The following is a 17,535-nucleotide window of genomic DNA, read 5'->3' as shown; positions in this document are numbered from 1 at the left end:
TTAGTGAAGATTTGTCTGAAAACTTAGAAAAAAAGAAAAGTGTACAGGAAGATGTATGTAAGGTTCTATACAAACACTCTGCCATTCCACGTCAGTGACTTGAGCAATGTCAGACTTTGGGAAAAGCAGCTAGAACCAATGCCCCTAGGATACCCACACCTCAGCCCCAAACGCCAACCATAGAGGGCAGCAGCACTCATCAACTCCTAGTAACCACAGGGACCCAGAGCCTGGGTAGAAGGCCTAGGAAGGGGGGTAGGGCTGACTGACAGATCCTCAGACTGAAAATAGAAATCTACCAAGTAACGGTTTGGATTTCAGGTTTCCTGTCACGCTCTCTGCCTGCATCTACACTCTCATATAATATGCTGTGGGTTCCAACTCCCCTTGCAGCCTAGAAATCTTTTATACAACTCTGTATCACCTAAGTCTACTGCAGTGACCTACATATAGCAAGTGCTTGATAAATCACTAGTTTTCATTCTGAACTGAACTAACTGGGCTGGAATGGAATTGATATCTATAAAGAGAAAAGTTGAAAACCTGACTGACCCTTACCAGGAAAGGTGGAACAAACTGGCACAAAGAAAAATCTCTAGAGAATTCCAGTACCAAGAAATAAGAGAAGAAAACAGATTTAGATTTTAATTTCAATTGCCCAACCAAAATATTTTGATTACCTCATATGACAGTGAGGCATAAGGGCTTCCACAAGATCAAATCTTGGCTTGCTCTTTGCTTGCTATATGTGCTTAAACAAATGAGCCATTTAAGTCTTGGGTTCTTTATCTCTTAAATAGGAATAATGAGCCTACCCACTGAAGATTGTTGTTAAGAATAGATAAGAACAAATGCCTCAAAGAAGGAACCTGGTCAACAAATGGTCGAAATTGTGAGTGTAACATGCGAAACTCCAGAGTAAAATTTCAATCAGGAAACAAAGTTTTAAAATATTTTTTACTTGGCATATGTATTACTTACCGATTCCATATTTAGTCTTATAATAAGACTTTGTAAATTCATCACAGTCACAGAGGACCACTTTCCTTCCCCACACATTGATGGTGGCTCCTAAAAACAGGTCACTATCCTTGTAAAATGCTTGGTCTATTTTTCCCAGCTAATAAAAACAAAAGAACACAGCATTGACACCATGGACCTTCCAAAGAACTAGGTACCATTTTCCAAAGGAAAACTTTTTCTCAAAAAAAAAAAAAAAACTTCAATTATATCACTTATAATTAAATTTTAAAAATAAAAACCTGTTAATATTCTAAAGTATTATTTTAGCACCATAGTGGTTGCAAACAGTGATGCAATACATATAATTCTACATGCACTTAAGCACGTTTATTATTGCTAAATGGCTGTACAAAACATACATATATTTAGGTAGTCATGGACTGCATTCAAAAATCACACAAGGGAAAAATACATCACCCAACCTACTGCTCAGGTTCCATGAAGTTACACTGGAAGCCTTAATCAAACATGATAGTCCTCACCTTGTATTTATCCAACATGTAACTATACATCTGCTTGTTGGACAAGCCACCAAACACATTGAGAACTGAACGATCTGTTATCTGGCCTGGCTGATGGAGTCCAGGTGGGCCATACTGAAAGACAAAATCAAAACGAGGTGTGGTAGACAATGAGATGGTGTGGTCAAGGGTCACATATGGGAAACATGCATTGTATGGTTCTTTATCATTCAGAGGAAAACATGCAGGCCTCATCCACCTGTCCCCATGCTGCCACATCCCCTGTGGGCTGGCCTACACTCCATGCATCCTTCTTGGTCTTAAGGAAGCCTTATCTTTCCCCCCCAACTCCTCGCATAATATAGGTAACCATATACTCAGTTCTTCACCAAGCCACCATTCTGTGCATTACCTGTTCCCAATCCAAACCTCACCAGTACCTGCCACGGAGTTCAACGACTTTCTGTGGTTCTTTAATGGTTTTCGCCAACAGTCATCTTTCCACCAAACTACAACCCCACCCAGCCACCTACTTACTCACCCACTCCTAAGAAAACCTGATTCCTTTTCTTTACTCCACTTAGCACCCTGTTCATTGAGTGGAGACTCCGCTGGCCAACCGAGGTGGTGTGGTGAGGCAGAAAAAGCAATAGATGGGTAAGCTTCTAACAGAAATGTGGCCCAGAGCATAACCGAGCCCTGCTTGGTCCTGAATGGAGTAGAGGTGGTTCTAAGCAATGCTACGAGCTGCAGGAAATACTTTATTTAACTGACATAAATTGATAATGATCAGAAGTATCACATATAGATGAGAAATCAGAATCTTTCCTGAACTGTGTAACATAAAATGGAAGTCTAAATGTGTGAAATTTATGATGCATAGCAGAATGGTACATTTAGACACAAACTCTCTTCATCATTTACTAGCTACAAGCCCCAGTGCCAAGTATGTGTCTTCTCAGAGCTTCAGTTTCTTCCTCTCTCTCATGAAGCTGCATCACTTACTCCTGCTTTCTCAAAGGACACTGAATCGCAAGGGAACACCCATCCCTTTTGTAACTCTCCCCCATGAAAACCTAACCTCCACGAAGCAGGACTGCATTTTCTTTCATGCTGTAAGGCCAGAGCTGGCACATGGTAGGCCCTCATTAAATATTTGGGGAGTGAATGAATAAAACAAAGTAACTGATGGCAAGGCACACTGTAAATGTCAGGTGTGGCATTATTATTTTATATTTAACCTATTTTTCAAAGCCATTTTAAAAACAAGCTGCCTTGGCCCCCACTAGCCACCTGCTGTGGTTATCACACCATTTCCTTAGGACAATCTTGCCTCTCCCTGTCTCCAAAAAAAATCACTTCATGTTTTTATGTGTGCTTACAGGTCTTAATGTGGGGCCTCAGATAGTGCTTTCTACTATATTATCTCATTCAGTCCTTACACTTACCTTAGGACTCTGTTAACTACATTTTATAGATGGGGGAAATAAGATCAGAGAAGTTAACTGACTTGCCCAAAGTCACACAGCTATTGGGAGGCAGATCTGCAATTCTAATCCAGTATCTGATTCTGGGCTATTTCTCCAACACCCAAGTTACATTAGCCCTCAAATGACCATAATTATTTGTAGAAATCAGTCTGACAAGTCTTTTGAATAGTAAATAAAATGCTAAAGCTGGCAAAGCACTCAGAAGAGACTTTCCTGTGCATATGCTTTTGTGTCTGTCAGTGTATGACCTGCAAACGACAGTGTGTGTGTGTGTGTGTGTGTGTTCACAACTTAGAGCAACATCATCGGCTCCTCAGTAAGCTGCAGGGGCTACACGCTAGTGTGGCATGCAAGGCCAAGAACAATTTTTTACTAAGGGTTCTCTTACTTTAATACGACTGTCACCCCAACAACAATGCTGGTACTTTCTTTTTTTTTTTTTTGGTAACAGGGATTCAACTTGGTACCTTGTGCTTGCAAGGCAAGCGGCAGCCCCACTGGGCTAAATCCCCAGCCCTGGCACTTTCTCTTACATGTGACTTTTTCCCTTACTTGCTTTAACTTCAGTATGTTCCAACTCTAACTTGTCAGATTCTCTGGATTACTTTCATAGATGTACGAGGTGTGATCAAAAAATACAGTGAGTTTTAAAAAAATTTATTACAGCAAAGCACACTTTGCAATTAGTCCCCTTCAAAATTGGAGCACTCTTGCTCCATCATTCTTGCAACTTTCTGATGTAATTCTGGAAGTCCTCTTACATATCTTTTTTTTGGTACTGGGGAGAACTCAGGACCTTGTGCTTGCGAGGCAGGTGGCAGAACCACTGAGCTAAATCCCCAGCCCCCCTCTTACATATCTTTAGTCACACTGTCATAGCTGCCTCCATGTCCTGAACTGATTCAAAATGCACCTTTCATGGTCATGTTGACTTTGGAGAAGAGACAGAAGTCACATGGTGTCGGATCCAGTGAATAAGGTGAATAAAAAGACACATCCTGCTGTCTGCCTCACAAGCGCACGGTCCTGAGTTCGATCCCCAATATCAAAGAAAAAAGGAGAGAGAGAGACATCGTGTTTTTCTGAGCCTGCTTTTCTGTTGGATGGCTCAGCAGCAGCATTCACCGTATTTCTGATCACATCTTGTAAAGATGCCCAGGAAAGAGAATTTCAGAACTGCTTTAGAAAGTGGCAAGAACCATGAGATAAGTGTATCAAAGAGAGGAGGAATGTTTCAAGGGGGAGTCACAGCAATACTTTTTTTTTTTTTTTTTGGTACCAGGGATTAAACTCTGGTCCTTGCACTTGTGCAGCAGGCGGCGAAACCACTGAGCTAAATCCCCGGCCCAGCAATACAACTTTTAATGTAATAATTTTTAAAATTTAAACATATATATATATATATATATATATATATATACACACACACACACACACACACACAGTGTATATTTTGCTTAAATTCTTTTATTGGTACATTTTAGTTATACGTTTACATTTATCATTGGGTGCTTGTACCTGTACATGATATATCTTGGTTCTTAATTTTTCCCCATTACCTGTGCGCCCTTCACCCCCCTCCACTCTTTCCTAATTTACATAGACTTTGTTTCCATTTTTTTCCTTTTGCATAATGTTTCCTTTCCCTTCTTTCCTTTCCCCTTCCCCTCCCACTTCCCCTAACCCTTTGGACCTTTTCTTCCTATTTCAAATTATCAATTATTCATTTTAAGCATTTTCATCCTTATTTACACTTTCAGTTTCTCACACCAGAGATACTATTTAGTATTTACACATGTGTGTCCTATTTATTTCACTTAAGAGTATGGCCTCAAGATGCATCCATTTAGCTATAAATGTCTCTAGTTTCTCATTCTTTATGGCTGAGTAGTACTCCATTTTATAAAAAAGCCACATCTTCTTTATCCAGTTTCCAGTTGATGGGCACTTGGGCTGTTTCCAAGCTTTAGCTATTACAAACTGTGCCCCTATAAACATGGGTGCGCATATATCGCTGTGGTATGATTCTTCTAATTCTTTTGGGAAGATACACAGAAGGGGACTAGCTGAGTCAAATGGGACCTCTAGCCCTAGTTCTTTGAGGTATCTCCATACTGATTTCCACAGTGGTTGCACCAGTCTGCACTCCCAGCAATAATAGAGAAAGGTTCCTTTCTCCCCACATCCCTGCCAGCATTTGTTATTGGTTGATTTCTTGATAGCAGCCATTCTTTCTGGGGTGAGGTAGACTCTCAGTGTTGTTTTCATCTGTATCTCTTGAATGATCAGTGATGTTGAACACTTTTTCATATGCTTATTTGCTTTCATTTGTTTGAGAAATGTCTGTTCATTTCAGATGTCCATTTTTGAATTGGGTCTTTAAATTTGGGGGGGTCTGATTTTTTTTTCAGTTCTTTATATATTCTAGATAGTAGTCCATTGTCTGAGGTACAGCTGCTAAAATTTTCCCCACATTGTAGGCTGTCTCTTAGCTCTGTTGGTGGTTTCTCTTGCAGTGCAGAAGCTTTTTAATAAGATGAGATCTCAGTTGTCAATTTTTGTGTTAGTTGCCGGGCTACTCAGGTTTTGTTCATAAAGTCTTTTCCTATGCCAATGTCTTCAAGAGTTCTACCTAACTTATCTTCCAGCAAGTTTAGTGTTTGTGTCTTAATATTTAGATCTTTAATCCACTTTGATCTTAGTTTAGTGCATGGTGAAAGATAGGTGTCTAGTTTTAATCTTTGGGAGGCTGAAATCCAGTTTTTCCAACACCATTTATTAAATAGGCTATCTTTCCTCCAATGAGGGTGGTTGGCTCCTTTGTCAAAGATGAGGTGGCTGAGTATGTCTGGAGTAGTTTCTGCATCTTCTAATCTGTTTCACTGATCCTTGGGTCTGTTTCTTTGTCAATATCATGCTGCTTTTATCACAGTAGCTTTGTAGTATAGTTTCACGTTGGGGATTGTGATACCCCAGCCATGTCTCTGTTGCCTAGAACTGCTTTTGCTATTCTAGGTCTCTTCTGGTTCCAAATGAATTTTTGGATGGTTTTCTCTAGTTCTGTGAAGTATGTTGTTGGAATTTCAATCGGCATTGAATTAAATCTATATAGTAGTTTTGGAAGTATGACCATTTTCACTATATTGGTTCTTCCTACCCAGGAACAAGGGATGTATTTCCATTTTCCTATATTCTCCTCAATCTCCTTTTTCAGAGTGCTGTAGTTTTCAGTGTACAGGTCTTCTGCTTCCTTTGTTAGACTGATTCCTAGATATTTCATTTTTTTGGATGCTATTGTAAAAGGAATTGTTTCCCTAATTTCTCTCTCAGTGAGTCTGTTATTTGCATACACTGTATATTTTGACCACACCTCATATGTTAAAACAAAATGAAAGTTTTCTACAGATTTGTAATATAGTAACTGTGTTTACATAATCATAACATGCAACATTCCAAATAATGACTCCAATCCCTTGGCCCACAAACAAACACAGGAAGTGATTCTATCTCTGCTGTTTACCTTGGGTAGTTTACTCCTCCGGAGGAAGAACAACTTAGCATCCCGGCCTGAGTTCTCTGGCAATATTTCTTTGATTTCAACAGTATCATCAGACAAGAAATAATGCAGGACGAGTTCTCTACGTTCCCCAAACAATGAGCCTGAATCATCCCACAAGCAGAAGAAACGCAAAACTTTCCCATTGTACTCCAAAAACTGTCTCCGGGTGTCAAAGGATTCATAGGGACGAAGGGGCTCCACATGCTCCAATGTCTGCAAGTGGAGAAAATGCCAGAAAGAGCTACAAGCTTTGTTTGTGCATTTATGTGACGCAAGCCATCAACTGACATAAAGACAAATTTTCTATAGAATATTCTGTGACTTTTTAAAGATTTCAAATGACTGACATATATATGCATCTATAACCAGTTTTCTCCTGAAAAATATAGACAAATTTTCCACATTTTATTCAACATGATTTTAATATAGTAAACTATATGTTTGTAATACTTTTTAGAAACTGACTTTTCTCAAAGACTCAGCTGGTTAAGTATAGACAAAACTAACCTGTGGTAAAAAACCAGAAGAGTAATTGCCACTGAGTAAGGGCTTTGACTGAAAAGAGGGACAAAGGGCTTTTCTAGGGTGCTTTCTGGAGGTGAAGGAAGTATTCTATGTGAAGGCAGAGGGGTGTGCTAGAAATCAAACCCAGGACCTTGCACATGCTCTACTACTGAGCTATACCCACAACCCAAAATATCTGACAGCTTGACTTTCATATTGGTTACTTAGTTGTATACATTTTTCAATACTCACTGATCTGTATATTTTAGGATTTTTGTATCTGACTCTGTGGTAATTTATATCTCAACTAAAAACATCATGTGTCTTTTCATTGGAAATTCATGTCTGTATATGCTTGTTACTCATTCAGATTTTTATTAAGGTAAAAGGAAGGAATATACTTATGGTTCAATTTTGGTCAAAAAGCTTTCAATACCAAGATATGAGAGCACAGTGGAAATGGGAACAGAGCAAATGGAGAACTTCTGTTCCACACAAAAGCCCATCTCAGTGTCTTTTCCCCCCAAACTATGAGCATCGCCACTTCTGACATGTGCTCTTCACTCCCATCTGCATGGTCTCAGCGCTGTCTTAAGAGTAGAACTGCCCTATTCTACATGCTGTAGTTACATAGGACTCTATACAGTATAAGGAAGGCCACATTTGGCAAGGGAGGTATTGTCCCAAATCAAGCTAGGTAATCATTTCTGTAAATTCTTGAAACCGTGCATTTGGCCAGAGCAGTCCAGGTACAGTCTTACCTCAAGATGGGGGAGGGAACCCCGTCAGACTGGACACCACAATGGCTTTCCAGAGGCTCTTCGGCCTGATCCTTGATAGTTAAACGAAATTATAAGACCTCTACTTCCATCAATTAAAAACTGTTTCTTTGGTATTATCAGATCTCTAATAAAAGTATTATTAATTATATATCACTGGGATTCTTTGCAGTTTACATCAAATTGTTTGATTTTAACTTTATATTTCAAGGCACCAAACACTAAAGAAGTAAATGCATAAAATTAAAAATAAAAGCCTCTTATTAAACTACTAAGTTAATGAAGACTTTTCTCCCTGGAGAAATAAATGTTAAAATGATTCTCCCAATCTGAAAGGAAATTACTTAAAACACTTTTTGGCTATACTTGATACTTATTTTCAATTTGTGGCACAAAACTGTTTTCTTCTTTATAAACCTATGCAATCCCACAGTGTTCTTTGTAATTTCATGTAATACATCATTCTTAACCACTATCATATAATACCAACTATTAGTGAATAAGGGTAGCTACATGTGAGGAGTACTAATTCATATGGATACAATTTCCTTAGACTCTCTTTCGTGGTTCTAAAGACTTTGCATTTATCAATGAGGTGATTTAGAAAAACATACAAATAAACACAAACCAAAAAATCTCCTTCTACACCAATATACAGGCATTTTACGTTAGGGTTCTGTGCCTATGATATTAAAAAATAATTCTGGGGCTAGGAGGCAGTTATAGATGAAAAGTCATAAGGAAGCTTTTAACAAGAGATCAATCATAGCCAAATCAAAGAATTTCATTCTAAATTTTGGACTTTCAGGAAGATGCTGGAGTGGTGAACAGCAGAGAAAACAGCCTTTCTGAGATTATCACCACCGAGTTCGAGGCCAGCCTAGACTACATAGTGAGTTCAATCAAGGCCAGCCTGAGCTACATAGCAAAACACTGTCTCAAAAAAAAAACAACAAAAAAAAAACAGGGCGGGGGGGAACTAATCTGTGGGAATAAAAATGAAAACAGTGGTTATCCCTGGATCAGAAGAGGAACTGATTAGAAAAATGCATGAGAAGACTTTCTAGGGAGATGGAAATGTTCAACATCTTGATTTGAGGGCATGTTATGTGAGTATATGCTTTTGTTAAGACTCATTTTTAATTTTATTTTTTTATTTTTTATTTTTTTTTGGTACCGGGGATCAAACTTGGGACCTTGCGCTTGTGAGGCAGGCACCAGAACCACTGAGCTAAATCCCCAGCCCAAGACTCATTTAATAGTACATTAATGACTGTCTATTTTACTGTATGTAATCATATGTCAATTTTTTAAAAAAAGAAAAACAAATGATGATAATGGAAATCAAGGTAAGAGTCATGAGATTTGCATTCCAGTCCCGTCAAGGAGACTGACTGGGTGTGTGACCTTCCACATGACACTTCCTTTTTAGGATATTCAGATTCTTCTTCTGGAAAACATAAAAATTTGGGTGAAAGAATCACTTTTAAAACTACAGAGAGATAAAAATAATACTGACTCTTTACTCCTTACACTAACCAGGGTTCAATATTGAGGACAAGCATCCTTTCATAACAGAGGGACATCACAATAGTCACCTTTTTCACTCTTTCAGAACATCTCAGTATCCAGGGCCACCATAAGAGGAGTTGGGAGTCGAGAGGAGGAACAAAGAAGGTAGACTCAAGGCTTGGTTCACTAAATCAGTACTACAGATTTTAGTATATGTGCTGAAGTGAGCACTAAATCAATAGCACAGAAACAAAGATTTTCCCAGCCAGAGTTAGGCAACCTAAAGACAGGGCAATGAAGTGTGGGCCTAACTCATACACTGTTGGTGAACACAAAGCCAATTATAGGCTCTTAGAAATGTCCCACCTAAGCAGCTCACTGAATACTCTTTTTTTTTTTTTTTTTGGTACCGGGGATCAAACTCGGGTCCTTCCGCTTGTGGGGCAGGCAGCGAAACCACTGAGCTAAATCTCCAGCCCATCACTGAATACTCTTACAGCCTGCAAGGCAGACTCTAAAGAGATAAGTGAGATGGAGGGTATCATTCTTGTTCTGAAGCCAATACTGTTTTCTCTCCAACCCAAAGGGAGAAAAGGACTAGAGTAACTATGGCTCCAAAAGCTCTTTCACATCTGCATCAAGAATACTAACACCCTTTACTAGCTGAAAAAGGAATTCTTATTATGAAGACAAGAACTCACAAATACAATTTCTTACCTCTTTCCGCATCTTCAAATATGGATCTTGTGGACACTGTCCTGGGGGATTTAATTTGACTCCTATTTTTCTCAAAAAATTTTTTGTGAATTTATCACAATCATAAATCTTGAATGTCCAGCCATAGAAGATGATGTCAATGTTGATATTGAAATCACACACAGTATAAAACTGATCATCATTTGGAGGGGGGAGAGAAATCCGATGACGCCGAATAAAAGTCCCTGTAGCATGAAGTAAAATACAACTGCATGCAGCTAACAAGAAGTTACACAATGTCTCAGTAACAGCCTGAATGCTTTCCTATGACAGGGAAGTGGAGTAAGGGTTTGTCCTAGGAAGCGGCATTAGTACATTCAAACTCTGAGGGAGAGTGTCAGAGAGTGCTGACACTTTGGAGGTTCAGACTTTTTTAAGTGACCAAAAATGCCCCACTGCCATCATGTCTTTTCCTAGGAAAAGAGCCTCATTTTCAGCCACTAGCACTCAATGTGAATAACCAAAGAAGGCAGAAACGCACAAAGAAGAGTGCTCATAAAAATGTATCATCTTAGCTCAGCCAAAGAAAAAAGGAAATAAGCTTCAGTATAGTAGGTGCCAATACTCTGAGTTACAGCTTCAATAAACATGAATAGCTTTAAGCTAGTATGAAGCTTCACAGGATCTTCTTTCCTCTATCAACTTATTCTTCCTTCTTCTTTTGTAGCCTCTCCATCTCCATCCAACCATCCCCATTGAGTAGGGATTATTAGATACTCTGGGCCAAAAGTTCTTGATCTCTTCCCATCTCCCATTTCCAACCCTAAGATGCCCCTTCACTTCTGGTGAGAGACAAAGAGCAGTTTATTACTCAACAGCAGTAAGAGTAGCAACAGAACAACTGCATTTTTTGTACCAGTGTCCTAAGCTGTAGTTTCCACTGGGAGACACAATAAAGGCCACATAAAACCTACATAGATGATGTTTACATAACAGAACAGGATCCCTGATTTTAGGGAACTCACACCTTTTATAGTGAGCAATGAGCACCTTTATTAGACAGGACAGTAAGCATGTCATCCCTTTGTTCTGGAGAGAGACACTATCTCTACCTTCCCAGGCCATGCACAAACTGCACTTTTCTCTAGAGGGAGCCTATCTGTCTTCCACAGATATTTGCACAGATGAACACCCTTGACCCAGGCCTAGTGGCACATACCTGTAATCCCAGCACTCTGGGAGGCTGAGGTAAAAAGATCCCAAGTTCAAGTCTTGCCCAAGCAACTTAGAAATATCTCAGTATTTAAAAAAAAAAAAAAAAAGTTACAAATGCAGCTCAGTGTGAGGATCCTGGGTTCAATCCTTAGTAACACACACACACACACACACACACACACGAAATCAAAAAATTCTTGAAGAGACAGTCCAAAGAGCACATGGTGTCTCTGCTTGCAGGGTATACAAAAATACCCATGAAAAATGATCTGTCACCATCTGTAACTGACTTAGGCTTGAGAACCTACTACAAGAGCAAAGAGAAAAAAGGAAGCAGAGCAAGCTGAGGATCTACTGGTTCGATAACAAGTGGCTTGTGTGACCTGTGTATGGTGGTCTTTTGATAAAAAAATGTCAACCTATCTTCTTCATATTTTAGATAGCACTGAGAATGGTGCCTTCCCAAAGTCTAGAAATACTTAGAAATTATTCATTAACAAACATTTAATGAATATCTTTACGTGCCAGGAACTGTATTGGGCTCAGGTCTATTTCTCCACTTATCATCGCTTCACTCTGTTGAGGGGAAATTAACTCAAATCATTTTCATCTTCTTTTCTTTGTAGCAATTTTTAATTAGTTGGTACATTAAATTAAAATAATAAAACTATAAAATTAAAACTGGCCTAGAATATTTTTAATGTACTACATAAAAGATGATATAATTTTACTGCAAAAAATTACACTTCGATTAGCCTTTAATTCATGCCACTGAAAACAGTATGCAAATTATTTAATCATTCAAGATTAGATGTGTACAATAAATTACATACATAAACATTTATAAAAGGACGGGCATTTCAGGTATTTTTCAGGAACAATCACATACATCTTTAAAATACTTTGCGACAATTTTTTTTTTTTGTACCAGGGATCAAACTTGGGACCTTGCGCTTGTGGAGGCAGACGGCGGAACCACTGAGCTAAATCCTCAGCCCCTGTGACAATTTTTAAAATATGAAAGATGTACTCAACAGTCAGAAGATTCTCCAAGAATTTTATCTATCTTGCATTTGCATTCCATTATAAAAATTCAAATAAACAAGTTACTGCTGGGTTTTGTTCAGTAAGTCTCCGAATAGGAATTCTGTATTTTCCTAGATATGAAGAACCAATCTACCCACTGGGCTTTTAAATAATAATAATGACAATCATCATCATAGCCCTAGGATAGACTTTCATTTAGATTTTTTAATTTAATCTACAATAATCACACAGACAGATAATATATGAAATATAAATATTCAGTTTATGAATGAGAAAAATCAAAGCTCACAGTGCTTAAGTGTTATGTCCAGGATCATACCCTAACAAACAATAGAAAAAGATTTTGAACTTAGGATTTCAGACTCTACCTAAATACCACTATGTGCCATAGTTTTCACTGAACTGTATCTCACTGTACTACCGCCACAAATTATATAAGTGAAGGAAAGGAAGAAGCGCCACAAGCAGAATAGGTCAGAAATGGGCATTCAGAGCTGCCAGCCACCGTGAAAAGGAGAGGGATTCCTGATGAACTGTTTCAAAAGAGCAGCCTGTCTCTGCTCTGAGGGCAGGTTTCCGGTGCAGGCCACTTGATCTGCATCGACCCTGCCCTCCCATGGTGCCCACCACAGTTACCTGCCCCTTTCAGGAGGCTGTATATCTCAGGCCTCCACACTCCCTCATCTTGGGCCCACGATTTTCTCACTAGATGGTTCTCAGAAGAGGCCAGGAATTTCGTCGTGATAATGAAAAAGAGTCCTGACCAACCATGGATTGTAAAGAGAAAAAAGGTCTGACACTAAACATGAACATTTTGCTAACAAGAAAATCAACATCACAATCTCACGTTAATCAGAAAACCAACGTGTCATTTGAAATGTACAGCTGCACATGAGAGCTTTTGATAATACATTTCAAGGATCTCTCAACTCTGTCCATTGGGGATTAAAATTTTTATTTATTAGGATTTGTGTGTTTATGGCCTTCCATGATAAATGGCAGAAACTCCACCAGCAATTTTGTTCTGAAATATCAAAGAAATGGGCATGGTGCCATGTCTTTGGCACACACTGGAAAGCGGCTGAGGTCATCGAAGTAGACAAATAAAAATAATGTTACAAGATGGAAAACAAAACAAAAACACCATATCTTCCCCTTAAATTTTCAGGTGTTTAATCACTTTAACTGTCCCATAAAAACAACTGGGACACGTGTCCAGGCATCAGGTCCCTCCTTTCCAGCTTGTCCTCATTGACATATTTTACATCTCTCTTCCTTTTAAAAAGCTCTGCGGAGTATATTCTACAAGCTTTAACTTTCTGGCATTTCCCTGTGGTTTAGATCAAAGTGGCCACATATCCAGTTATGTTTAATGTGTTTTCATGTTATTCAGTTGGGACCTATCTTAGATTTTGCTCAAACCACTAAATTCTGTTTTTTGGAATTCACCTACCAGAACTAAGATCCTAGCCTCTTATATCTAGTGATTGCGGGGGTTTGTTCCCCAGTTTTGCAATGCTGCAGACCTAGAGGGCATCTATGACCAAAGGCAGCATTGCCTAGGTGAAGGAATGTACAACTGGAATTTACCCTTGTCACCATGCATACTAAATTTGTATGCTAATGATACTAAGAGCCTTACCCATTGAGTATCTTTTCCTCCACCTGTGTTCACTATATTTCTCCATTAAAATGACTATTCCAGTTTTATTATTGTTTTTTGAAAATGTTACCCTTGAAGTTTTAGTTTCATAAAGTAACACTTTTATATCTAGATAATATGGCACACGACTTGCAGCAAATGAATAAAAATTTAAAACTTCACATCTCTGATCATAATGAGAAATAATAACCTTATCCTCCACCTTAACCAACGAATAAGCAAGCACCAAGAACATAGCCCGAGGTATGCTAATGTCCCTTTGCCAAGTTTTCTTTACACATTCTGTGGTCTGGTCCGAACTCCTTCCCTGACCACTATCCCATCTTTGAAATCTCACATTGCTGCTTTTCACTGTTCTGCCCCTCTATTTCACCTTTATGGGAGGTGCCACCTTGAAGATACCACTCAACTACCATTTTCTCAAGTAGATACTCGCTTTTTTCCTCCTCTGATCCCTCAAGAACCTGGCACCACTGATGGTACCTGCACACTGTGTTACTCCCACTATCTACCATCACCCTTCCTTCCACAATGTTTATTGAGCAGCCACCATGCACAAGTACTTATCTTTAAACACTAGCCACTCATCTCTACTCTTAAATTCTACAAGATTCTATTCAGTAATTATTGCCTCCCCAATGTCTACCCTTCAGAGTTGCTATATTTAGCAAGCTGACAAATATAGGATGCCCAGGGACTTTTGAATTTCATGAAAAATGAGTAAGTTTTTACTGTAAGTATTTTCCATGCAATATTTAGGACAGTTTGTCTTATTTTTCTCATTGCTGAGACAAAATATCTGACACCCAAAGTTAAAGGAGGAAAGATTTATTTGTGTGACAGTTTGTAGACGTTTCAGTCTGGAGTTGGCTGGCTCCAAGGGGGGTGGCAAGGTAGAGGAGATGGCATCACAGAGGAGAAATGGTCCACAGAAAGCAGGCAGGCAAGAGCACATAAACCCTCTTTCTGTCTCTTATATTTTATGCAGGCTACCTGCCCTAGGGTGGGTGTCACACCCACAACCTTAAACCTAGCCAGAACTATGCCAAATCAATCAGTGAACTGACTTAGTAATCACACACCCTTGATCCCAGCACCACACACTCTAGAACCAGTCACCTTCGAAAAGCTCCCCCATGACTGCCTGAGGCTTTGGGGGTACATCTAGACACAAGCCATAACACAGTTATACTAAAAACTCCACCACTGCTTATCTGAAATGCAAATTTAACTGGGCATCTTCTATTTTATCTACCAACCGGACTGCTACACCTCTTTCACTTTATGAGATACAGTACTTAGATAGTGTATATGTCCAGTATGGATGAATGATATACAAATGACGGCTGGAATTAGGCATGTTCCACCACAGTGGGCTTCAATCAGATAAATTATCTCAGCGTCGGGGCTGGAGATTTAGCTCAGTGGTTTCACCACCGGCTGTGCAAGCGCAAGGACCGGAGTTCAATCCCCCGTACCAAAAAAAAAAAAAATTATCTCAGTGTATTAAAAAAATTTTTAAAAAAAGGGAAAGAAATACCATCCAATTGAAGAGCCAAAACAAGTCATTATTGAAGATCAGTGTTCTTAACCAAGGATGTACCAAGAATCATGGAAAAGCCAGTTCTTGACACCAGGCCTGTAGAACAAAAAGTTCTGGGGTGGAGTAGGAGATTCTGGTGATCACTTCCAATTGAGAGCAAGTGGGACAGACCATGCCAGAAATCTTGGTGTGGGCCGAGATTTGGCTCAGTGGTTCCGCCGCCTGCCTCCCAAGCATAAGGACCGGAGTTCGATCCCCAGTACCAACCCCCCCCCCCCAAAACAGAAATCTTGGTGTGTTTCTAATTGTTATCTTTTTTTTTTCTTTAGTACAGATTAGTTTGGACTCAGTAATAAAGTACTGGACTGACAATAATTCTGTTAGACAATTAGGGGTAAAACTACTGGGTTTGCCTCTGACACTCTTGGCCTGATATAAAATTGTTTTAACTACAATCTAGCAGAAAAGCAATAAATTCTATGAATAGAACACATCTAACTCAAAAACTAGTGATTTCTGCACACAAAATTAAAATTGCAACAGTGACTTACTTGACTCATAATACACATAAATCTCTTTTCCAATAAGAAATTATAAATATTGAAATATATTTTAAAATATTGCTCTGATAAGAAGCTGCATATAACTGAATGTCTATTTTTACACTGTGCTAATGGAAGCCTCTTATTTCTGGCTTATCCCAAACTCCTCCACCCTGAAAAAGCAATTACATGATAATAAAGACAACTAAAATGCAGATGAAAACAAAGCTGAGATTCCACCTCACTCTAGAAAGAATGGCTGCTATCAAGAAATCAACCAATAACAAATGCTGGCGGGTTGTGGGGAGAAAGGAACCCTTCTTCATTGTTGGTGGGAGTGTAGACTGGTGCAACCATTATGGAAATCAATACGGAGATACCTCAAACAACTAGGATTGGAAGTCCCATTTGACCCAGCTATTCCTCTACTGGGTATCTTCCCAAAAGAATTAAAAGAATCATACCACAGTGATATATGCTCACCCATGTTTATAGCGGCACAGTTTGTAATAGGTAAAGCTTGGAAACAGCCCAAGTGCCCATCAGCTGGAGACTGGGTGACTGACTGGTACTCCATTTTATTAAAAAAACCCACGTCAGTCATAAAGAATGAGAAACTGGAGACATTTGTAGCTAAGTGGATGCACACTGAGGCTCTACTCTTAAACGAAATAAATAGGACACGTGTAAATACTGAATAGTTTCTCTCGTGTGAAAAACTAAAAGTGTAAATAAGAATCAAAATGTATAATTGATATTGTGAAATAGGAAGAAAAGGTCAAAAAGAGTAAGGGAAGTGGGAGGGGTAGGGGGAAGGAAAGAAGGGAAAAGAAAAAATATGAAAAAAGGAAACAATGGAAACAAAGTCTTTGTAAACAGGGAAGGGTGGAGGGGGTGAAGGGAGGGCAGGGGAAGGGTGGAAAAAATAAGAACCAAGATATATCATGTAAAGGTACAAGATCCCAATGATGAATGTAACTGTATTGTATACTAAAATGTACCAATAAACTAAATGGAAAAAAATAATAAAGACAACTAAAATGGAGAAGGGGTATAATTCATCCAATTGTACTGATTTCTGAATGGGCAGGTCCACAAGAAACAGGCACATATAGCTTCCCAGTTCTTTGGGAAATACCGAAACCCTGTGAAATGACAGGCACACACATACCATCAGTGCACAGCATGTACACCTGACCCCCTAACCTCATCGCAGGGCCCATGAGTACATGAAAGGTAGGCACAGGCTACTCAAGACATGACTGACAAAAACATTGCCACCCCATCCTCCAAGATCTGAACCACTGGCTCATTAAGTTTGTTTTTTTTTTCCCAATCACTTAATTTAGGAAAGCCTGAAGTAGATGTTTTAATGATTTTTGAAACTACTGTCCAAATAGATCTTAACAAGAATCATCATATTAAATATTTCAAGAGACAGGTTTCTTTCTAAACTGATCTTGATGACAGAGTGGTTATTTATGTTTGCTTTCAACATGAT

The 17,535-nt window shown here is 39.0% G+C and overlaps 1 protein-coding gene across 5 annotated transcripts in view; it reads right to left on the bottom strand.

The window, feature by feature from the left end:
* Nucleotides 1-17,535, bottom strand: part of Efhc2 (EF-hand domain containing 2) — a 261,879-nt gene that overhangs the window by 102,396 nt on the left and 141,948 nt on the right. For all 5 annotated transcript variants that reach the window (XM_087189834.1, XM_087189833.1, XM_087189837.1 and 2 more), the window contains 4 exons: nt 10,046-10,269; nt 6,495-6,746; nt 1,506-1,619; nt 982-1,120 (listed from right to left, as the gene is read on the bottom strand). In XM_087189834.1, coding sequence (XP_087045960.1) covers nt 982-1,120; nt 1,506-1,619; nt 6,495-6,746; nt 10,046-10,269 — 729 coding nt within the window. The remainder of the gene's footprint in view (nt 1-981; nt 1,121-1,505; nt 1,620-6,494; nt 6,747-10,045; nt 10,270-17,535) is intronic.

The sequence above is a fragment of the Heterocephalus glaber genome, unplaced genomic scaffold (assembly GCF_053883595.1).
Source record: "Heterocephalus glaber isolate CG9 unplaced genomic scaffold, H.glaber_assembly_v1.0 deba00001547, whole genome shotgun sequence".
NCBI classification, from domain to species: domain Eukaryota; kingdom Metazoa; phylum Chordata; class Mammalia; order Rodentia; family Bathyergidae; genus Heterocephalus; species Heterocephalus glaber.
The sequence above is the reverse complement of the archived record's forward strand: the minus strand, read 5'-3'. Positions and strand labels throughout refer to the sequence as shown.